The 23,571-nt window shown below is 42.2% G+C and overlaps 1 protein-coding gene across 4 annotated transcripts in view; it reads left to right on the top strand.

Annotated features, from left to right (window-relative positions):
- Positions 1-23,571, top strand: part of SIDT1 (SID1 transmembrane family member 1) — an 85,232-nt gene that overhangs the window by 50,703 nt on the left and 10,958 nt on the right. For 2 of the 4 annotated variants that reach the window (XM_039477473.2, XM_074404365.1), the window contains exons 10-21: positions 1,569-1,612; positions 8,626-8,697; positions 10,037-10,182; positions 11,288-11,361; positions 12,253-12,319; positions 14,635-14,708; positions 15,691-15,814; positions 16,016-16,133; positions 18,844-18,980; positions 19,611-19,719; positions 22,059-22,073; positions 23,127-23,203. In XM_039477473.2, coding sequence (XP_039333407.1) covers positions 1,569-1,612; positions 8,626-8,697; positions 10,037-10,182; positions 11,288-11,361; positions 12,253-12,319; positions 14,635-14,708; positions 15,691-15,814; positions 16,016-16,133; positions 18,844-18,980; positions 19,611-19,719; positions 22,059-22,073; positions 23,127-23,203 — 1,057 coding nt within the window. The remainder of the gene's footprint in view (positions 1-1,568; positions 1,613-8,625; positions 8,698-10,036; positions 10,183-11,287; positions 11,362-12,252; positions 12,320-14,634; positions 14,709-15,690; positions 15,815-16,015; positions 16,134-18,843; positions 18,981-19,610; positions 19,720-22,058; positions 22,074-23,126; positions 23,204-23,571) is intronic. The other 2 variants (XM_039477474.2, XM_074404366.1) reach the window with 1 other exon arrangement.

The raw sequence follows: 23,571 nt of genomic DNA, 5'->3' as shown, positions 1-23,571 counted from the left end.
AACCAAAATATCCATTAAGTGCAGGCATATCAATGAAATGTGGTATATCCATACAATAGAATATTATTCAGCTATAAAAAGACTGAAGTACTGATACATACTATAGCATGGATAAATCTTGAAAACATTATGCTAAGTGAAAGAAGCTAGACACAAAAGTTTTATGTAATACGATTGATTTTTAATAAAATGTTCAAAATAGGCATATTTATAGAGACAGAAAGTAGATTAGTGTTTTCCAGGGGATGGGGAATAGGGATTTGGGATTTCTTCTCTTATTTGTTCTTCACAATCACATTGCCAGACATTGAGTCCAAACTGCCCAATCCAGAATACTCATCCTTCCCTTTGATTCTTGTATTCATTATCTATTACCACAACAATGCTACATGAAAAAAAAAAAAAAAAACACTTCAGTGGCACACAGCAATACATGTTTAGGTTTGCTCACAAATCTATGGATCAGCTGGATGGTTCTGTAATCTGGGCTGGGGTCAGAGATCCCAGGTGGAAGTTATCATAGAGTGTGGTCCACTGGCCAATCAACTAGGAGCTAGCTGGGCTGGCCTCAGCACTTGTCTGTCTTCCTGAAGCAGGCTAGCCCAGGCTTATTTGTTTCCAAGAGAGACATCAGAAGAGTGCAAAGCCTTCTAGAGATGCAGGTTCAGAATTAGCACGTTACTTCCCCCTCATTCAGCTGGCCAAGATAAGTCATGAGGATAGTCTAGATTCAAGAAATGAAGATGTAGACTCTACCTTTCAGTCGAAGGAGCTGAAAACAAGGCGAGGTACAGCCATGTTGCAATCAATCTACCACACTCCTCATTTACTAGTTTTTCCTTTGTTCACCAGATACCACCTGCCTTGTTCTAGCTTTGTAAATCATTTAACTCCTCTAATGAAAAATCTTGTCAGTTCACCAAAATCTAGTGCAAATGTGGGTAAAGCCTGTGAATACAAACACATAATCTAAACATATCACCTTCTATGAGTCCATACAATTGCTTTCCAATCGATTGTTAACTAAAATTGTTAAAAAGGAACTTCACCACAGCCTCATTTGCCAGCTATAACAGTCAGGCCAAATCATAACTCTTCTGGGGATGATGAAAATATTCTAGAATCGATAGTGGTGGAATGTATTTGGTTGGTGTGAAAGTAATTGTGGTTCTGACCATTATTTTTGAAGGCAAAAACCACAACTACTTTTGCACCAATCTAGTATTAAAACTCACTAAATTACACACTTTAAATGGTGAATTTTATGGTATGTGAATTACATCTGAAAACTGATGAAAGAAGAAATGATGTATATGCCTGAGAATAAAATTGCTGGGATATATGGTAACTCTGTTTAACTTTTTGAGAAACTGACAAATTTTTCCAAAGTGACTGTACCCTTTTACATTCCCACCAACAAAGTTTCAGAGTTCCAGTTTCTCCATATCCAAAGACACATTTTTAAGAGATCCTAGCAGACAAATCTGCAACAAAATCTGTAGGGAACAAAAATGTAAAATGCTGAGGTTTTTGCTGTCTTAGTAGTATGTATATGTGCTTGTTTGCAGGTTTCAGAGAAAATCCATTGATGGAAGCTTTGGGTCCAATGATGGTAAGAGCAATGCTTGGTTTCAATTCAAAATGGTGTCTCATAGTGTGACAACATTCCATTTCATGCTTATTTTACCTTTCTGCCTTTTGCAATTTACAAACCCTCCCTTGATTCCTATCCCACAGACTAGTCTAACCTGCAATCTTTCTGTGAAAAGCAGAGCTAGTGAAAACCACTTCTATAGTTCAAGGGGTCCAAAGCCCTAGGCTGTAGACTACTGGTACTGGTCCGTGGCCTGTTAGGAGCTGGGCTGCACAGCAGGGGGAGATGAGTGGCAGGTGAGGGAGCATTGGCACCTGAGTTCCGCCTCCTGTCAGATCAGTGACAGCATTAGAACTGTGCATGTGAGGGATCTGGGTTGTGTGCTCCTCATGAGAGTCTAATGCCATATCCCATCCTCACCCCTGTCTGTGGAAAAATTGTCTTTCATGAAACCAGCCCCTAGTTCCAAAAATGTTGAACACTGCTGCTGTAGTTAATAATTATTGACATGTGGAGCTCACACTAAAAACCTTTACAAGGAGTGTCCCTTATAATCGCAGATCATTGGTCAGCCATTCATCTTTTTTAAAAGTTTCACCTTTTCTAGGACAGAATTGTTCATACCTGTCCTATCTCAAAGCTGATATGTGAACAACAGTAAGAATGTATTGTATCGACTCTAATACAGAGTTTACTTTTCCCAAACTGAGACAGAGTCTTTTTTAAGTGTCTAGAAAACTGAAATATTTGACACTAGCAAGTATAATAAAAGTATAACAACTTAGGGGAATCCAGAGTAATTGAATACCCAGCGATCGTAATATATCCTTTCCTCTACTCAGAGTTTGTACAAAGGAATTCAATGACCTGATCTTTTTAACAAACTTAAAAATGTAAATGTCCTCATTTTTCAAAAACCTAAACTCAGTGCTCATAAGTTATTTGGCATAGAGCAAGAATTTGGTTAAAAAGGAATATGAAGTGGAACTTGGGTTTCAAGTCACACATCACAGCTATTTAGGTGTTTTCCACATTTAAATGAGGCCACAGAATCTTAGAAAGACTTAAACTCACTCCCTATCCCCCTCTACCAGGATTATTGCTCCCTTTGCTGGAGACTTTGCTTTTTTTTTTTTTTTTTTTTTTTAATGTTTGTCTCTCTAATGTCAGCATGCCTGTTTTTCCAGCCACCCAAGCGCTTTGTTTTATAAACATTCAACTGTCAATATAAAAGACTGTAAAAGAACACCTGCTGTCATGGCTTTAAAATGCTAAATGCTCCCCTCCCTTTTAGTCATCAAATGTTTAAATGAATTTGTCTGCTCTCTGGATCTCATCTTTTTGCCTACATTGCCTCCAAGTTTTGTGATTAGTTTAGGCCTAGTTGAACTTAGATATACATCCACTCTATCAAATCCCATTGGGTAGCCTCTAAATAAATAGTCTGTCATTTTTTATTGTATGAGCAAAGTCATTTTATTACAATAATATTTATTAGAGGAATTCTGCATTCAGAAGGGTCTGCTGAACATTGAAGTATAGTGAACAAAGCTGAAACTTGAGCCAGATCATTGTTGAGGTTCTGGAAGGCTCTGAAAATTAACTAAGATCTGAAGGTACCCTTCTGATGGTAAGCGAAAACAAATGAGTGACCAAAAAGAGTAAAGATGCATCATTAAGATTCATGTGACTGCAAGTAACAACAGCAACAGCAAAATATATCTCAAACATGCTTAATCAAGAAAGAGACTCCTAGCTCTGGAAGTTGAGCTGAAAGACGGACTTCGGGATTGATGAGTCCAGTGGCTCTGGTCCATTTCCCTGCCATTCCCTTGGCTTCAATTTACTCCCAGGGCTGGCAGTGAGATGGGTCAAGGCTCACACCTTCACCTGACAACAGCAGAGGGATCCTTTTCAGAACCCTCAGCAGCTTCTTGTGTTTCATTGGCCTAGAGTGAATTATACACTTATTGTTAAACCAGTCTCTGCCAAGAACAGATTTACCTACACATCAGATAAACCTTTTAGAATTAAGGTGAGGTCTTCTTCTCTAAGACCAGATTTTCTCAAACTGAGTATTTTTGGCATTATGGGCCAGATAATCCTTTGTCGTTGGGGGCTACTCCATACCTTATAGGATGTTTAATAGCATCCTTCACCTCCATGTACTAGATTCTAGGAGTTGCCCATTCTTGAGGCAACTAAAAATGCCTTCAGGCTTGGTGCAGTGGCTCATGCCTGTAATCTCAGCATTTTGGGAGGCTGAGGTGGGAGGATTTTTGGGCCTACGAGTTTGAGACCAGCCTGGGCAACATAGTGAGACTTTGTCTCTATAAAAACAAAAACTTAACAAAATTAGGTGGGCATGGTGGTGCGCACCTGTGCTCCAGCTACTTCAGAGGCTGATGTGGGAGGATGGCTTGAGCTGAGGATGTTGGGGCTGCAATGAGCTAAGATCACACCACTGTACTCCGGCTTAGGTGACAGAGTCAGACTCCGTCTCAAAAAAAAAAAAATGCCTCCAGACATTGCCAAATGTCTTTTGAGGGACAAAGCTGTTTCTCCACCTCCGCCTGTTTGAGAACCACGGATCTAAATACATGAGGACACCTGAATAAGATGCCAGCTTAGGTAGGAAGTAGAGAATAGGAATGTTCACCGCAAAGGGCTTTGAAATAGGAAGAAAATAAGGAACCTTTGTAATATAGACAGGACACAAGGAATGATGGCATCACCCCCAATGTCACGGCCACTAGTGAGTCAAGACCTGGATGCTTAAACCAAGGGCAGAAGACAAACTCTGTCCAACGGAATAACCCGTGATTTTTTTTAGGCATCTCAAACAGAGCGTTGAGAAACCAACCAGGAGCAAGAGACAGAGGCATGAACCATATCTGGAAGCTAATGAGAGACAGGCAGGGAAGAAGCAAGGACACAGAAACGTCTTTCTCTCCCAAGGCCAGGATCAGTGTGACCATGGGGCATGGGAATTTCAATGGAGCTCAGAGTTACAGGAGGTGCCCTGGGTGCTTATGTCCAGAGAAAATGCTAGAAGCAGCTTCTGAAAGGGGAAGAGGATCCCACTAGACTTAATATAGTGTCTACCCACATCTCTGTGAAGCTAGATATCTATGGAACTTAGCCTAATGCCTTCACCTTAGACGTGGCTGAAGTGGAAGAAATGGAGCCAGGTCCCTACAAGTTGCCAAACTGATGGCAGCTCTCTTGGAGTTAGGAAGGGTGCACTCAAAAGATCTGTGGGCTACTCTGTGTTTGTTTTTCTGTGATATAACTGCAGTTATTTAATGAAACTGTGTGTGAAAAATCTGTGTCGGCGCCAACTACACTAAAAAGCAAAAGAACGTGTTTCATACTTGATGGGATGAAGACCATTAGACCCTGGAGCCTGGATGAGATGGAAATAGTGTGGGCAAAGAGCTGCTCCAGGGATGTTGAAGGGACTTTTTTACTGAACTATGAATGACTGATCATCACTTAGTACCAGAGACAGGGCATCTGTGAGACTCTGAGGGGTACTAAGAAAGGCTCTGTGCTCTAAAAACATCTTTCACTGGCTCCATCCGAGAGAAACCCCACATTTCACATCACTGTTAAAGAGCCTTTACAGAAATTCAGTTACCAACTGAGAAGAATAATGAAGCCACCCCAACAGGCCTCTGGGACCACTTGAGTTTCCACCAGGAACTGCGATCACAGCAGAAGAGGAGGTTACTTTCTCAAGTGCAGGAGCCTGACAAGCCTAATCAGTTATATATTAAGAACCAAAAAGCCAGCCAGGCGTGGTGGCTCAAGCCTGTAGTCCCAGTACTTTGGGAGGCCGAGGCGGGTGGATCACGAGGTCAAGAGGTCGAGACCATCCTGATCAACATGGTGAAACCCCGTCTCTACTAAAAATACAAAAAATTAGCTGGGCATGGTGGCACGTGCCTGTAATCCCAGCTACTCAGGAGGCTGAGGCAGGAGAATTGCCTGAACCCAGGAGGCGGAGGTTGCGGTGAGCCGAGATCGTGCCATTGCACTCCAGCCTGGGTAACAAGAGCAAAACTCCGTCTCAAAAAAAAAAAAAAAAAGAAAGAAAGAAAGAACCAAAAAGCCAACGCTATCATTCCCTGGATACTGGATAGAGCCATTACTGAATCAGCCTCTTTGCCAAGAGTAATGTCTGGTGGGGAAAAGACAAGGAGAGTGCTGAGTTTGGAGGACTCAAAAAACACAGGCTATTCAGCAGCAAGAAGTCTCAAATTCTAGCCCTAGATCTCTACTCTTCTTTTTCTAGTTTTCTTGTCTAGCTTTTCCTTCCAGAGGAATTTTACTTTTACGTCTATCTGCAAAGATGAATGGTTTTCTTCATTTTTTTCTTTAACTATTGAAACAAAACATGGCACTAAGTTGGGATAGGTAGGCAAATGGCATAAACATTAAATTTCAGCTGGATGCGGTGGCTCACACCTGTAATCCCAGCATTTTGGGAGGCTGAGGCTGGTGGATCACGAGGTCAGGAGATTGAGGTTATCCTGGCCAACATGTTGAAACCCCAACTCTACTAAAATACAAAAAATTAGCCAGGTGTGGTGGCACGTGCCTGTAGTCCTAGCTACTCAGGAGGCTGAGGCACGGGAATCACTTGAACGAGGGAGGCCGATATTGCAGTGAGCTGAGATTGCGCCACTGCACTCCAGCTTGGCGACAGAGTGAGACTCCAGCTCAAAAAATATCATGGCCGCTAGTTTCCATCATTTCTGACTCCGTCTTCAGCTTCCACCCTCCTGAGTCTTCAGAGGCAAAATGAGACAAGGCAACTATAAATATGAACCCCCCTGAAAGATGCAAACATGCTCGAAATGAAATTTTTCTCTTCACATAGGGCATTTAACATAAAAAGCAAGGATGAAAGCTTATCCTGTTCTATGTCAGTGAAGTAGACAGATGCAGGGCTAAGCTCAGAGAAACACATATCAAAACAAGTTACCTCATTAAGATGAGCTCATTCACAATCGTATGTGTCTGCTATTTCCAGCCAGAACATCGTGGTCTGTCCTATAAACCGATATTTTGTGTTTAATTCTGCTTTCTATGTACTATACCGTTAAATATGGATATGGATTGCCTTCCCAGACCATACTTGAAGTTTAGAAGGAAATGCCTTGTTTTCTGCATTCTTACAAGGCTTTAGACATAAGCAAAATGAAAAGAATGCTGTTATCCCATGTTGGCCAATCTCATATTTAAATGATGCATATAGAAGTCCACAGAGTGAAAACATTTTTGCATGCTGGCAATTGTATTGCAACGAAAATCTTAGTGCTCTTGTCCATCACAGAAGGCATGGTGTTACAGCTGCCTCAAAACGAACAGAGCCAGCAACAACATCAAAACCAGATCACACTCAGTGATGAGCCAGAGCAGAAAACAGCAATCAGCGATTCATCAAAGTCTGGACAGATCTACACAGCTGGCTTTGTCTTTTTAATGAAGTTGTCACCTAACAAAACAGTGATTGCTTTTCTTTGTGCTTGCTTTGATTTTAGTTTTTGGGTTTTGTTTTGCTTTCGATTACACACACACACACACACACACACACACACACACACACACATAGAACATTGGTTCCCATGAACCATTTCGACCTCCTGCTACAACTGAACTCTAGCATTTTTCTATACACTTCTACTTCCCGTATCAGACGGCTTCCAGTAACACCAAAATGTGCTATGTACATGTAATATCAAAACATCACATTATCATCTCAGTATATACAATTAAAAAATCATTTTTTATAAAAAGAAAGTAAGTTTTCACTGAGACCAATACAATGAGTCAGTATCCATCCACTATCTGACTTGACTGGGCAAACTACTTGATCTCTCAGCATCTCCCTTTTATCATCTTTAAAATGGTGATGATAATATCATCAACCTCCTAGGACTGTTGCAAAGTTAAAAGAGTAAATTCCTGGAAAGAATTTAAACAACTGTCCTACACAGTAGTAGTACAGGTAGTACTGGCAACAGCAATTGTAGCAGCTGCAGCAGTAAAGCTCTGTGCTGTAACTATGGCCAAATCGGTTCTAAATCAAAAAGAGTCAGACAATTTGCATACAACATCTTCATGTGGCACTGTTAGTGTGCTCAAAAGATTTGATCTCTTATACTTAAGAGTCTGAAGATAACCTGTTTCTTTGACTTGAAGTTGGATGAAAAGCATAGATGGTATTGGTGACATGTTACGTACTTAAGCGTTAGCCCAAGAAAAGCCAGGGAACACCAAATTTCTCTAAAAATAAATTTATCAGGGGATCTCCAAGCCTAGTAACAGTGCCAGGGAGCATGCATTCTGAGGGCTACAGTCTGCATTTTGAAGGCCATGATCTGTGCGCTGAGGGCCCTGGGAATAGCTTAGGCTACCAAGAATGCCGCATTAGCCAAAAGCCTTGCTGTCCAGCTGAGCCAACTCTTAGATAAACCACCAAAGAAGAAAAGAAATTGGGCCTCCAAGGCCATTGCATTAGTCTTTCATCAAAGATAATTAAAGGGTAAGTCCAAAACCTGGCTAAAGGTTTTGAACTTACACTTCAATTATTATTCTTCATGGGGGAAATTAATGGACACACACAAAAAATTTAAAACATGATAAAAACCTACAAAGTTGGCTTGCAAAACAGAATATTTTTATTGCCCACCAGTGGAAATGATGGCTGTGTCTCAGTAGAACTGATATGTAAATACTGAAATTTGGATTTCATATAATTTTTACCTGTCATTAAATATTATTCTCTTTTTTTCCCCCCCAATCACTTAAAAGTTTAAAAAAACCCATCTTAGTTGACAGAAACAGGTGGCAGGCTAGATTCAGCATATGGGTCATAGTTTTGGTGACTCCTGTATTAGCGTAAAAAGAAAATCAAACTTAAGATATTGTGGCCTGATGATTCAGGCTACTTAGAATTGTGTTGTGTTGATTTGTTTTAGCAACTAGACATAAAGTGTTTGCCTCTTTGCTTTTTTTAACAGACTCTGGAAATATGGTGGCATCTCATCCCATTGCTGCCAGCACACCCGAAGGGAGCAATTATGGGACAATAGGTATGTTCTACCAGGTCTGTTGATGAAAATGTTTCCTAATTCTCCAGAGAATATGACAGAAAGGCCTTCCAGCCACTAATAATTGGGAAACTGGGCAAAGCAGTTATCTTATGAAATTGTCTTTTACTTGTAAGATGAGTTGGTTGGAGATTTGGAAGCTTCCTCCCAGCTCCAACTTTCTCTAGTTCTGTTGCTGTTTCTTGGCTCTACTAGCCCCACTTGTGCAGAATTCCTTCAGTGGTTGTCATCTAATACTAAGGCCCCCTAGGGACTCTTTCATTTCCTGCCTGGGTTTAGGGCATGAAAGATGTGTTCCAGGGAGCCTGACATCAAATGACCAGTTGTTTCATTCTCAGGTTTCAGTGGAGTAAGGGCGATCAGAAGACTGAGGCAGTGCTGCAGGTGAACACGGCTGTAGCCTACCAACCCTTCATTCTGGCTAACTTCATAATCGAACCTGCTCACTGCCACCCAGTCATTCACGTAGCAAACCCTAGTGTTCCTTAAGTGGCCTGAAAAGAATGGCACCCTAGACCTGTCCTGTTAGGGTAGAAGCACATCGAGCTGCCTGCCCTTCTGTATTGCTTGTGGACCTATGAATGGTGCTCCTTAAAATGTCAGTGTAGAGGGACTGGGAATCCTGTATCCCTGCCCTATTATTCTGTGACTTTGAGAATCATGTGGGCTCAGTGCAGGCTACTTATTTTTAGTTCCGTAAGAACAGGATTTTTTGAAAAACCATCTGAACAGAAGAAATAAAGCGGAAGGTAAGCTCAGCTCATGTGCTCATCAAGCTGCACAAATCCCCATCTGCTCTGGGAAACATTCACGGGAACAGAAGGATTCTTCTTCCTGAGAATGTTGTTTTCATTATATAATCATAGATATGGCATGTGGGCGATTTCTGTGTACAAATACTTTACCCATGAAAAATGTATAGCTGTTAGCTATGTGTGGGTTCACACATATATGCAATAGATGCTATACATAGCTATGTGCATGTGTATGTGTATATATGTTCATATTTTAATATATGAAACATGAAATATAAGTACAATATTATTTTTGTATCCAAATAGTTAACAGAGAAGATGCCCTTAGATTCTAATATGTGGCCAGTCCCGAAGATAGACAAGTTAAATATAAAAACAGGAGAAGAGTAAAAATAAAAGTCCATTGAAAAGGAATGGAGAGAAAGAACACGTCTTGCAAATAAGGAGTTCATTTGGATCAACACAGTGTTTCCTAGAATGAGTCTGCGCTGTGCTTTTTGCAGAGAGGAATGGGCTCCGTAGGCACTCCATGGCTTTTGAAGGCAGACAAGTTGTCTCTGTTTCAGATGAGTCAAGCTCCAGTCCTGGAGGGCCTATGTCCTCCCCCGACGGTGGGCCACCAGGCCAGTCAGACACAGACAGCTCCGTGGAGGAGAGCGACTTCGACACCATGCCAGACGTTGAGAGTGATAAAAACATCATCCGGACCAAGGTGCCCACTCTACCTCACCATACTCTGAGAGGGCAGAAAATTTGGCAGTAGAATAAACTTCAGCAATACTTCAGTTTCCTTTTTTTTTTTCCTTCAGGGAAAGTCAAATTTCCCAGAAGGCTTAAATCAAATGTACCTACAGACTAAAGGCAATACTCTGTTAATTCGCGCCTTTTTTCTCGAGGAAGAAAGTGAGCGCATTAAAGAGCATAGGGCATTAAATAACACTCTCTAGGTCTGAAGTGGCTGACTGTGGACAATAAAGGATGAAGGATCCAACCAGGTGGAAGAAAAGATTCATTTGAGGAGTGCACTGGGGAAAACTCCCTGGTTCTGTGCTTATCATCTTTCAGGAGGAAAGCTCATTTCTTTCTGGCATGTATTTATTATTTTGTGTCATATCCAGCAAAAGATATGAAGGTGAAATGCACAGTTTCAGCCCTATATAATTCAAGAACCATACAGTGGACAGTGCTGAAAGCTGGATAATTTTTTTTTTTTTTTTTTTTTTTTTTTTTTTTTTTTTTTGAGACAGAGTCTCGTTTTGTCACCAGGCTGGAGTGCAATGGCACAATCTCAGCTCACTGCAACCTCCACCTCCTGGGTTCAAGCAATTCTCCTGCCTCAGCCTCCCAAGTAGCTGGGACTACAGGTGCACAGCTAATTTTTTGTATTTTTAGTAGAGACGGGGTTTCATCAAGTTGGCCAGGATGGTCTCCATCTCCTGACCTCGTGATCCATCTACCTCGGCCTCCCAAAGTGCTGGGATTACAGGCGTAAGCCACCGCGCCCGTCCCAATTCTTGACATATAAGAAGCACTCAAGACTCTTAGTGGTTGCCCACATCAGCCAATCCTTAATATTCCAAGGAAAATATTAGGATTTTTATTAAGCTATCATGGGAAAAACAAAATTAAAAGAAAATTCTTAGATAATTTTAATCAAGTAAATTTGATTTACTTTATCAAATTTAGTAAATTGGAATAATTGTATCCCTTGAAGAATTTTAACAATTTTAAATTGAGATATTTGTTAAGTTTGCCTTTGTGTCTCACACATAAAGAGCTGATACAGTTTTGCATTCTTTTTTTATTTGGAATTCCAGATGTTCCTTTACCTGTCCGATTTGTCCAGGAAGGACCGGAGAATTGTCAGCAAAAAATATAAAATTTATTTTTGGTAAGTAGATGACCAGTAGGACCATGGTTCCCTTAAGTAAACATAAAGTTTTCTTTGTAAGGGCCACAAGCACTTAGGCACAAGGTCTTAGTGTTTAGTGAGGTACAGGAGTAGGGGATGATGCTACCAGCCAATGATAAGTAGACCTGCGATGGCCACCCACCTGGACGCAGCCTTTCTCCCAGCCAAGAGGCTGAGCTGCCTTGCAAGGAACCTTCCCTCCCCTCAGAAACCCCCAAGCTGACTATTGCAGTCTTGTGACAGCTCCTCTCATTATTTTCTCTTGCAGGATGCTCTTTTACTTGCATACAGATCACAGAAGGAAATAAGGGACAATGGGGCCACAAGGAATTTCATAGTGGGACCATCAGTTTGGAGCTGGGTTATCTAAGAGACACCACACCCCTTTCATGTGATCTTCATTCATTACTTGCACACTGATGTTTAATCTAACAACAGCCTAAAGAGATAGGCCCTCAAAAATGAGTTGGCTAAACCAGAAGCAGATATTACTTACACTGTTTTACAAATGGTTTTAAGTAAAGAAAGAAAAAAGAATCCCTAATATTTGTTGGGTACCAATCATTAACTTTTAAAAAATACATTTCAGTTAGTATTTTCAGTTTTTGCCTCTGCAACCTAATTATAAGCATCCAAAGGAAGCTTTTCTTTACTTCTTTAATTCCCCTCTAGACAAGATACTGTGTACCAAATGCCCCAGCGCAAGAGGGGAGAGGATGACTAGAGAAATGGGAACCATATAATCATCTTCTGGTTACTTTTGCAAGTTAATTATGGACGTATTGGGTGGAGCATTCTTTAAAAAATATTAACCGAAGACTCCACTGTTCATTTGAAAATAACCATTTCTTGATTTTTCTGCCTTGATAGGAACATCATCACCATCGCTGTGTTTTACGCGCTACCTGTGACCCAGCTGGTCATTACCTACCAGACAGTAAGTGCTGCCCCAGCCCCAGAATCCCAGCTTTCTTTCTGCAGGGAGAGTCTTCACTGTGACTGACAGAGGAACAACTTAGGATCCATTCAGGCATTTCCCACTGGGGTTCCAATTGGAGTTCACCATTGCTTCATCTTTTTTTTTTTTTTTTAGATGGAGTCTTGCTCTGTAGCCCAGGCTGGAGTGCACTGGCACAATCTTGGCTCACTGCAACCTCCACCTCCCAGGTCCTGGTTCAAGCAATTCTTCTGCCTCAGCCTCCCAAGTAGCTGGGATTAAGGCATGCGCCACCATGCCCAGCTAATTTTTGTATTTTTAGTAAAGAAGGGGTTTCACTAGGTTGGCTGGGCTGGTTGAATGCCTGACCTCATGATCCACCTGCCTCGGCCTCCCAAAGTGCTGGGATTACAGGTGTGAGCCACCTCACCTGGCCCTTTTTTTTTTTTTTAAGATGGAGTCTCCCTCTGTCACCCAGGCTGGAGTGCAATGGCACAATGTCAGCTCACTGCAACCTCCACCTCCCAGATTCAAGCAATTCTCCTGCCTCAGCCTCTTGAGTAGCTGGGATTACAGGCATGCGCCACGATGCCCAGCTAATTTTTTGTATTTTTAGTAGAGACGGGGTATCACCATGTTGACCAGGATGGTCTCGATCTCTTGACCTCGTGATCCACCGGCCTCGGCCTCCCAAAGTGCTGGGATTACAGGCTTGAGTCATTGCGCCCGGCTTGCCTCATCTTTAACTTACCTTTCAATCTAGTTCCCAATTGTTTTATCACAAAGGCAGCTGCAATCTCTTGTATTATTTTGTCTACCAGTCTGAAATTATTACCTTGTGCTCATTCAGTTATGATATCTATCAACTGCATCTGTTATATAACACTCTGAGCTTTCTGATCATTATAGGATAATGAATAGAGTAAAGTTCCAGACCAAAACAAAGGAACCTGATAGTTAATCTAGTCTGTGCCTTCCTATTGAGGGTAAATATTTTTTGTAAAATTTAAAACAGCTTCACAGCTGGACACGCCTGTAATCCCAGAACTTTGAGAGGCGTAGGCAGGTGGATTGCCTGAGCTCAGGAGCTCAAGACCAGCCTGGGCAACATGGCAAAACCCTGTCTCTACCAAAAATACAAAAAAAATTAGCTGGGTGTGGTGGCACACACCTGTAGTTCCAGCTACTCAGGAGGCTGAGGTGGGAGGATTGCTTGAGTCTGGGAGGTAGAGGTTGCAGTGAGCCAAGATTCTGCTACTGCACTTCAGCCTGAGTGACAGAGTGAGACTATGTCTCAAAAACAAAAAAAAAGAAAGAAAGAAAGAAAGAAAAGCTTCATGAAACTAACAAAAGATTACAGTAAAAAGAAAATATAAAATTTTTACAGCAAAAATAGTATTAAAGTAGTTTAAGAATCCCCATTCCTCCACAGAACCCTAGGCCAACGTCACTTCAGTGGCCTTCTCTAGAATTTATTACACAGTAGAAAGTCCGTTTACAATAGCACAAAGCTGAAGTTATTTCTAATGCAGTGGCACTCAGACTCTCCTTGCATTAAGCTCACCTGGGAAGCTTTTACAAATCCCAGTGTAAACCATGCCAATTAGATCAGAGCTCTGAGAGAGGAGCCAGGCATCTGTAATGTTTAAACCCCCAGTGATTCCAATGTACGGCCATGTTTGTGTGTGAAGGATTTAATAAAATGTAATCCATTGCCACACTTATTATGTAATGAGGACAGGGACTTCATGAGGTTTGAGTACCACTGTTTATAATCTAAATATTCTCTGCATACTTTGGGGGACCATCAGAAGATACACCTGGACTGTGGTTTGAAAAAGTTCTTGACAGAGATGCTTATAAACAGGGAAAGCTGAACACACATCGCCTTGTCTCTACCTACCTCATGTTTACCAGTTTTACCCAGAAGATGGGACAGCTCTGTATCCCCTCTGCATTCATCTAGAAAATAGTGTGACAGTCCTGAAAGGCAGGTCCCAGTGTTAGCCTCCCTTCATAGTCCTTTCATCATGATAACAAAGTAAACGCATTTGGGTGAATTCCACTTTGGGGATGCATAAGCGGGTACACAGAATATTCCCATTCAAAGCAAGTTGGAAGCTTTTTTGAAAAAAAAAGTGCCTGTGCTGTGTAAGGTGGTAGCTAATGGCCCATCTGTGCAGAGGAGCACTGGTTACATTGTAAACCAGTGACAGTGCATCTCCGTGAGCCCCGCCCACTCTTTGTGATCTCCGGCTGGAGGTTGGAGGACCCAGGAAAAACCACATTTCCTCTTCTCGTTCTTGATTTTACAGGTGGTAAATGTCACTGGCAACCAGGACATCTGTTACTACAACTTCCTCTGTGCTCACCCCTTGGGCGTCCTGAGGTAAACCCAGTCCTCTGGTTGCCCATGAGGCATTTAGAGATGCCTTTCTGTCTAATGCTGTGATTTTGGTTTTTTTAAATACTAAAAACTACTGTGGAAAATGACCCCATTCAAGGGTAAAGAGGAACTAAACCAAGAAGTTGAGACCAGGTATGCGCCTCTCATTTCTGTATGTGGTTCTCCGGAAACATTCCTAAGGATACAGCCTGCTGAGATGAGGGCAGTGACATTTTTTCAAATGTCAGGTCTCTAGCTGTGGTGACATTTGTTCACAGGCATGAGCTGGCAGCCTATTGTTTCATTCGACCCGCTAAACAACCTCATGAGATAGACATTACTATGATCTCTATTTTTAGATGAAGACAGGTGAGGACTTGGCTGAAGGTCCCTCAGCTGCTAAGTAGTGTCAGAACTCAACCCCAGCCCTGTGGCCTCCCAGGCCATGCTCTAGCCACCAGAACTTGGTGACATGGGAAAAGCATTGCCTGGGAGTTGGAAGTCTGGCTTCTTGCTCCAGAGCTGACCCAGCCTTCGTTTCCTCAAATAAAGTTGCTGGCTATGATTGGTTGACACTTTTCTGAAAGTCACAGAGAGCTGAATATCAACACATACAAAGGTCTGCCTGTGAGAACTCAGTCTCACTGTGTAGCTGAAACATTTGCTCGTCTTTGAAGCAGCTGTCCTTCCCAGGACTCATACAATACAAATGCCAACAGGACAAGAGAGGATGGGAGGGTGTTAGGAAGCCAAGCAGGCATGCTTGAGAGAAAACAAGACACCCGTTGTCACTGGCTATGTAAGCAGCATAAAATGAAGGAGTTAGGTTAAAGAGGATTTCTAATACTTTTCTGATCCTGAAACCTTATGGAAAGATTGATGGAAAACACTGATGCTGAGTTTACTCATACCTTCATGCATCATACATCCTCTGGGTCCCTTTGACGGCCTTGACTCTCTCATGGTCTCTCACTCATCCCTGTAGTGCCTTCAACAACATTCTCAGCAATCTGGGCCATGTGCTTCTGGGCATCCTCTTCCTGCTGATAGTCTTGCGCCGGGACATCCTCCATCGGAGAGCCCTAGAAGCCAAGGACATCTTTGCTATGGTGAGGAGAGAGTGGGTGCATGCTAGGAAGGGTTAATGGATCCAAACAGGATCTGCAAAGGGGAGGGACATCTGGCTTGATGGTGTGATGATTTGTTACGTGTAATAAATTACATGAGGCCGGAAGCATGGGCTTCTGGAATAGTGAGGTGGTGGATTTGGCACTAATTAGTATCTATTGACCACCTTTCTCCTTTTTCAGGAGTACGGGATTCCCAAACACTTTGGTCTTTTCTACGCTATGGGCATCGCGCTGATCATGGAAGGGGTGCTCAGTGCCTGCTACCATGTCTGCCCTAATTATTCCAACTTCCAATTCGGTAACTAGAACTTGTATCTATGATACAGATTTGAATCATGAGTTTTATCCTGGAACCCTCCCCAAAAATGCCAAAGTCATGCCTGCAAGATCAAATGGCATTTTATGTGAGTTGAAGTGCTCAGAGAGGACCTCCACACAGAGCATGGCATAATTGAGTAGTTAGATTGCTTTGTGATGAAAGTTATGGAAAACCCAATTTAGGTTGGATTGAATAATAGGACGTCCAGATGTAGAAAGGGTAGAAAGGGTTTGTGGTTGATTTATCTGGTGGCTCTGGCTTCATTTCTCTGTGATCTCTTTGATTGTACCCAGCCTGTTTGTTGGTTTTATCCTCAGGGCAATCTTCCCTGATGGTGGCAAAAGTAGCTATAGCAGGCCTGGGCTTCATAGCTCCTGCCAACAATTCCAGAGGAGGCAGCAAGCTGGCTTCCAGGAGCCTTCAATTAAGAGCAAGATGCTGCTTTTTGAGAAAGCCACAGATAACATCCCTTCACAACTTAATAGGTTAAATAGTCATAAGCCCATTTTTTTTTTTTTTGGGAGACAGAATCTGGCTCTGTTGCCCAGGCTGGAGTGCAGTTGCATAATCTGCGCTCACTGCAATCTCCACCTCAGGGGTTCAAGTGATCCTTTCCCCTCAGCCTCCCCAGTAGCTGGGACTACAGGCACGCACCACGACGCCCAGCTAATTTTTGTATTTTTTGATAGAGAAGGGGTTTCACCATGTTGGCTAGGCTGGTCTCGAATTCCTAACCTCAAATGATCTGCCCACCTATGCCTCCCAAAGAGTTGGGATTACAGGTGTGAGCCACCATGCCTGGCCCCATGAGCCCATTCTTGAATCATTCTCTAAACGCTGGTTAGCTCAGGCCCAGGTTGCTTCGCCAATCAGCAAAAAAAGATGGGACTATCTTTAGACCAATCAGCCCCATCCCTGGAGCCAAAGGTGGGATTAGCTTTCCTGAAGCAAAGGGGCTGGGACGGTGTGCATTTCTGAATTGAAAGAGGGTAAACATTGAGTGAGTACTGAGATGCTGTTAAGAAGGAAAAAGGGAAAAGCTGATGCTGTCTGGCAAGTAGCAATGTCCTCCATGCTCAAGGATGAGGGTTTTTTAAAATGGTCATTTAATGTTTATGCTCTGGCTTCTGGCTGTTAACTCTGAGCACCACAAAAACACTTTTAATAGAGGAAACTGCAAGAATAATATCATTCACCACTCAGAATGAACAGACATCCACATTTAAAAATATATGCCTTAGCTCTATTTTATTTTTTTTTTTTTTGAGGTGGAGTCTTACTGGAGTGTGGTGGTGCAATCTTGGCTCACTGCAGCCTCTGCCTCCCAGGTTCCAGCGATTCTCCCGCCTCAGCCTCCTGGGTAGCTGGAATTACAGGTGCATGCCATCACGCCAAGCTAATTTTTTGTATTTTTAGTAGAGATGAGGTTTTGCCATGTTGGCCAGGCTGGTCTCGAACTCCTGACCTTAGGTGATCTGCCTGCCTCGGCTTCCCACTAGATCTACTTTTTAAGGAATAAAACACTATGATAAAGTTGAGGTCCTGTTTTGATACACTTCAAACTTAATCCCCTCCTTCCCTCCTTCCTCCCATAAAGGCAACAACCATGATTAATTTGACATTTACTTTTCTGGTTTGCTTTTATAATTTTTCTATATTTGCAGCAAATTAATAGTACTTTATCTTACTGTGTTCTGCAGCCTTTTTTTATTCAAGAATATAGTTTTAAGATTTATCAATATTATATCAAAGACAGGTCATTCACTCATTTTAAGGGTTGTCATATTGCATAATAAAAAATATCACATTTATGAATTCCTCTATTGAATAGCATTTAAATGTTACCATATTTTGCCATTATGGACAATGATGCAGTGAGCATCCTTATATAGGCCTCTTCATATGTACGTAAGAGAGGTTCCTTGGGATACCTAGAAGTACAATTTGTTAGTTACTTGGTTTATGCAGCTTCTCTTTTACCAAAAACTGACAAATTTCTCTCCAGAGCACTAATTCCCACTCCCAATAGCTATGTGAGACTTCCTATACACCAGATAATTACTAACATTTGTTATTTTCATAATTTAAAGTTTTCACTAAGTTTTTGAGTAATATAGGGATATTGCATTGTTACAATTATATGCATTTCCACAATTCAAATACAGTAAGCTACATTTTATTTCTAGCTATTTTCCATCACTAGGCTATAAAGCTATAAATGTGCAGTAATTAATGTGGTTATATTTCAGGGTGCTGAGAACAACCTCCCACACCCATCTGGGACTCATTTTATTGTCACACTGCCTGCAGTGTCGCCATTAGGAAATCCTCTGTTGTTGTTGTTGAACAGCGGTATCTAAAACGCATTACCCCTGCAAGTGGGGATAGTTGCTTGTTTATCATATCAGACACTCCTCTTCTGTGAAAGAGGAGTTATTTATTTATTAGATGTTTTCCCTCTGTGACCTAAAGGCAGCCTTGGAGGGGTTTAAAAGTGGAGTACGTCGGGTGTGCCTAGAGAATGTGTCAGGAGGCTGACACGTTAGAGGTCTCCACACCGTCTGAGGGTAGCAAATAGTCCATGGATTGAAGTGAGGGGGTACTCAGAGGCTGAAGGAAAATCTAGAAACTATCATCTCTCTGTCACCTACTGAATCCTGATCGTCTGGCTCCTCTTTTGGGTCCTCAGATACCTCCTTCATGTACATGATCGCTGGCCTGTGCATGCTGAAGCTCTATCAGACCCGCCACCCCGACATCAATGCCAGCGCCTACTCCGCCTACGCCTCCTTCGCTCTGGTCATCATGCTCACCGTCCTTGGAGTGGTGCGTCCCCCACCTTCTTCCATCTGGCTCTCAGAAAGTGCCCCCCTAGGTCCAATAAACAAGCAACAATCAGCTGAACAGGTTTGGATTAACCCAAATCCTCAGTTGATGATATACTTTCATCACTGGACCACTCATGGCACACTTTTACTTAGTTATTTAGTTATTTAGTTTTAAACAATGTATTAGGCACCTGTAAAACTACCACAGGATAATTTTAGTATAAAGCTGGACCTGACTCATGTGAAAGTGGAATAGGGCTATATAAGCTGACTGGAGAGACTGACTTGAAAAAACAGAAACCAGCTTCTAAATATGTGTGGACGACACGTGTTGGCTGTTTTGGTTGTTGGAAGTGCATTCACCCCTACTTTAGATCTGTTGCCCCTTCACCATTGCTATTCAGCTGCCTCTCCTATTTCTCCCCTTTTCCATTTTTATTTGGCCCAGTAACCACTTTTCTTTCCCCCATTCACTGGGCAGTAAGATCCGTGGGAGTTTCTAGAATGGGAGAAAAACAGAATGTGCACACAGCTGTTTTTGACTCTTTACACATATGGGAGAGAGAATGATTTTGTTGAGTTTTTAAGGGAAACCTCAGATGAAGGTAACTTCCATCTTTACTCCTAGGTGTTTGGAAAAAATGACGTGTGGTTCTGGGTTGTCTTCTCTGCAATCCACGTTCTGGCCTCGCTAGCCCTCAGCACCCAGATCTATTACATGGGTCGTTTCAAGATAGGTGAGTTACCTGTTAGTTCTATACTAAACACACAAATCAACCTTAATGAAAAAGCAGACATTGCCTTTACTGATGCTGAAAGTGTCACTGGTCACCATGAACACATGCTCTGAATTCTATGCCATGTTTAATAGCATATATTCTTTCAAGAGCTTCCTCTCCCTTACAGGATAGTGATAAGTTATTACCACTAGTTCTATTTTCAGCTGAGAAAATAAGGTTTGCCACACCTCAGAGATGAGGTGTACCACCAGCCCCTGGTTGCAGACACTTCACAGTCTGCCAGACTGTCACTTGTATTTGGTGAATTGTATCATACCAGTACTTCCACCTAGAGGAACATTTTTCAGTTTGCACCATTTGAAGGGAGTATTTCTCTAACCATGCTAAATGGCTGTCAAGAATGAATTATATATTTTCAGATTCTAGGGCTGGAAATTTTGAGACCAATTTGCTAATCTTAGAGGCAGGACACCTGCTGAGCTCCCTCCAACTTATCAGAGAGCATTGAATGTTTTACAGAAATCAGCTTGCGATCTGCCGTTGGTCAGTCATCATATATGGGAACAGATTCAAGTGGTTTTAGAGCATTTAAATTTTTAAAAATCATTTTAAGTTCCAGGAAGTCAGACTTATATATCCTTTTGTCTATTTCAAGGCAAATTATTGTATGTAAACATAGGCAAAACCTCTGATATTAACAAAGTCCAGAGCAAGAGTGCAAATAAAAGCCTGCATAGCATTGCATAGCATATGTGTAAGAACATCAAAGTTATAAAGCCGATTATAAAGCTATTAAACACATGAAAGGAGGGAGGGAAGGAAAGGAAGGAAGAAAGGAAGGAAGGAAGGAAAAGAAGGAGGAAAGGAAGGAGAGAGGGAGAGAAGGAAGGAAAAATATACCTTCATTGCAACCTAGAAGGCCCAGGTTTAACTTTAGAATTCTTGGTCGAAGAACACTTTTTACTGCCTCTGGTTATGTCTTAAGGAGTCTCACAGGTATGTATGTGGCACCCTTGCCCAACATCTGATGTTCATCCACATCCCCAAAAATAGCCACCACTTGGCCATTCCCTGCCCCTAGAGGTGTGCCCTAGTGGTGCCATCTACCCTCAGGAAGATAGACAAGGGAAGGGAAGGGGGCTATGCAGGCCCTAGAGCAGGCTCGGAGCCTTCTGGGCAGGTTGACACTTCTGAGGCCCCAGAGTTCAAAATTTCCAGAAGGAAAAGAGTCTCTTGGGCCTGCAGACTCCCCACTCATGAAGGAATGAGGCCTCTAAAACATGGGACCCTCTTGCCCACGTCTAAGAGCAATTCTACATAAACGAATGGCTTTATGACTAGAAGACCAAATAGGACAACTATTCATTTTCAAAGGTTAGTTCTTTTGCCGTGGTCAGTAGAGTGACCTTTGGCATGAACACAGCCAGCGCACCTCCAAATCCCCCGTGACTTGAGCCAGTTGTGTAGCACACTTGGCAGGGCACGCTAGTCATGCTCTTCCACCAGACAGAAGGTAAGTGCAGTCACAGAAACTAAACTTACAAAAGGAAAATAATTGGGAGCATCGTTGTTCTGGTTTCTTCCAGAGTTGGAAAAAATAAACTTGACTGCAGATATATGCAATGGTAGTGACTACTAATACACAGGGGAGCTTTAATATATCTATACCACCTTTGCCTTATGCTAAATTATCTTATCTTTTAAAAGAAGTGGTTACAGATGTACCAGACTCAAAAGAAAACTTTTTGTTTTGTTGTGACAATGATTGTGTCTAAATTTAGTCCAGAGGCAGGAAGTTGGATTCCCGGACATGGTTCAGCTGACTCTAACCTTTTTACCCATGTCATAAGCTGCCTCTGCTCTCCAGTCACATGTCCTTTTTCTGTGGCCCTTCAGGCTACACAAGAAAATAAACATGGACACAGGAAAGGCAGCAGCAATGAGGAAGAACATTTTCTCATTAGCTCTCATAAACCGGAGAGCTGCTTCCCCAAGTCACTACTGTGTCGCCCATCTCAGAGCTCTAGGAAAGGACCTGAGGAATTTCTCATGACAGAGGCTGGATGATAAATTGCAAGTGATGCACGAAAGCAGACAGGGAGAGAGAAAACACTTAATTTGCTCTTCGAGGAGTTGAAAACTTCGGAATGTTTGAGACAAGCAGAAAGATCCTGTGTTCTTTTTGACAAGTAAACAACATCTTTACAATCAGAAAGCAAAATTAAAGCTGTCCATCTTGAGAAGAAACAAAATGACCAGTAGTTTACATGTTTGGTTACTTTCTTACACATCTCTCTTTGTTTTTCTCCTTTCTTCTCTGCTTCCTCCTGATTCAGATGTGTCAGACACAGGTAATGTTCAGCCACCCTTTCCGGGCGTCTAGATTGGTTTTGTTTTGTTTTGTTTTGAATCAAAATGACCCACCTGGCTGTCCTGCCAGCCCTGCTCCCTGAACACCCTCTTGCAGGCTGGGCCAGCTCCATGGGGAGGAGGAAGCCAGAGAGAGGGGTGGCTGCACCCACCCTAGCCTGCTTCACGCCTCTTCTGAAATGCCACAGAAACAGGTTTCTCCCTCATGCTTAAATTTACGCGGGGTAACCTTGAGGAGGAATAGGATTCACAACAGAGCTGAGAGCCACACTCTTGAAAATGTTCGCTTTGGGCAGACCCAGACAGGCATTCGATGTCTACGCCGTGGACAGCTCACAGAAACACAGCCCACCTTTGACCCTGACTGTTCATGTAACATTATAACACACACACTTGCTGCATTTCATATCATCCTTTTAAAATGTTTTAAAAAACTTTCCTGTCTTTTTCTCCCCATCTTAACTTACTTTCCCTTGATGATCGTTTCAGTTCAGATAGACTTTCTGAACATACTCAGTAGAGCCTAGGATCCTTTAGTTCAATTGTTACTAAATTATAACTGCTTGAGAAATACAGATCCAAACCTTTATAAGTTAAGATTTCCCATCCTCTAGAAAGAGCATCCTCTGAACCTTTACAGGCTAAGATTTCCCATCCTCTAGAGAGATATTGTGGGTGACCTCACATCTCTACTATAAAGGACACCCACATCTCTATGATAAAGAAAACACCACCAGGGTAAACTGTCAACAAAGGGAAGAATAGCTGAAGGAGACGGAATAAGAGTCGGCCAGCCGCCATGTGCTAGCTGCTTGTGGCCATCTTTCTTGCCTTTCTGCTGTGTGATACATGGATATGGCATCCCTCCATGACAATATCATTTTTTCTAAGCAAATACTTATTGCCCACCTATTAGGTGCAAAGCATTGTAATGCATTTTAATGAAATAAGGATGACATCATTCTGGCCCAACTTCAGAGTATTTGTATTTTCTCTGACTAAGCCTTCTGACCATGCATTTGTGTTATCAGCAGATATGGGAATTTTCCGGCGGGCTGCCATGGTGTTCTACACAGACTGTATCCAGCAGTGTAGCCGACCTCTGTATATGGTATGTGCATGTTCCTGTGTTCTTTGGCCCTCTCCCAGAAAGTAGGGGAATAGTGGGAGGGACAGGCTTGGGGCAGTCACTCAGGGCTCTGAAAATCAAGAGAGCCAGATGGCTGAGGGTGGCTGAGGTCCAGTTAGTGGGGGAAGGAGCATGGTACTTACTTTTTCATAAAAGTCAAGCTAACACGGTCCCATTTATATAAACAAACTATTTGCCAGTATATAATAAAGAAGAAAATATATCTATCCAAGTGTTAAATAGTGATCATTACAGACACATGCTGGGGACTAACACACACTGGGGCCTGTTAGAGGGCTGGGCAGGGTGTGGCATGGAAGGAAGGTGAGGATCAGGAAGAATAGCTAATG

The sequence above is a fragment of the Saimiri boliviensis genome, chromosome 8 (assembly GCF_048565385.1).
Source record: "Saimiri boliviensis isolate mSaiBol1 chromosome 8, mSaiBol1.pri, whole genome shotgun sequence".
In the NCBI taxonomy this organism is placed as follows: domain Eukaryota; kingdom Metazoa; phylum Chordata; class Mammalia; order Primates; family Cebidae; genus Saimiri; species Saimiri boliviensis.
The sequence above is the reverse complement of the archived record's forward strand: the minus strand, read 5'-3'. Positions and strand labels throughout refer to the sequence as shown.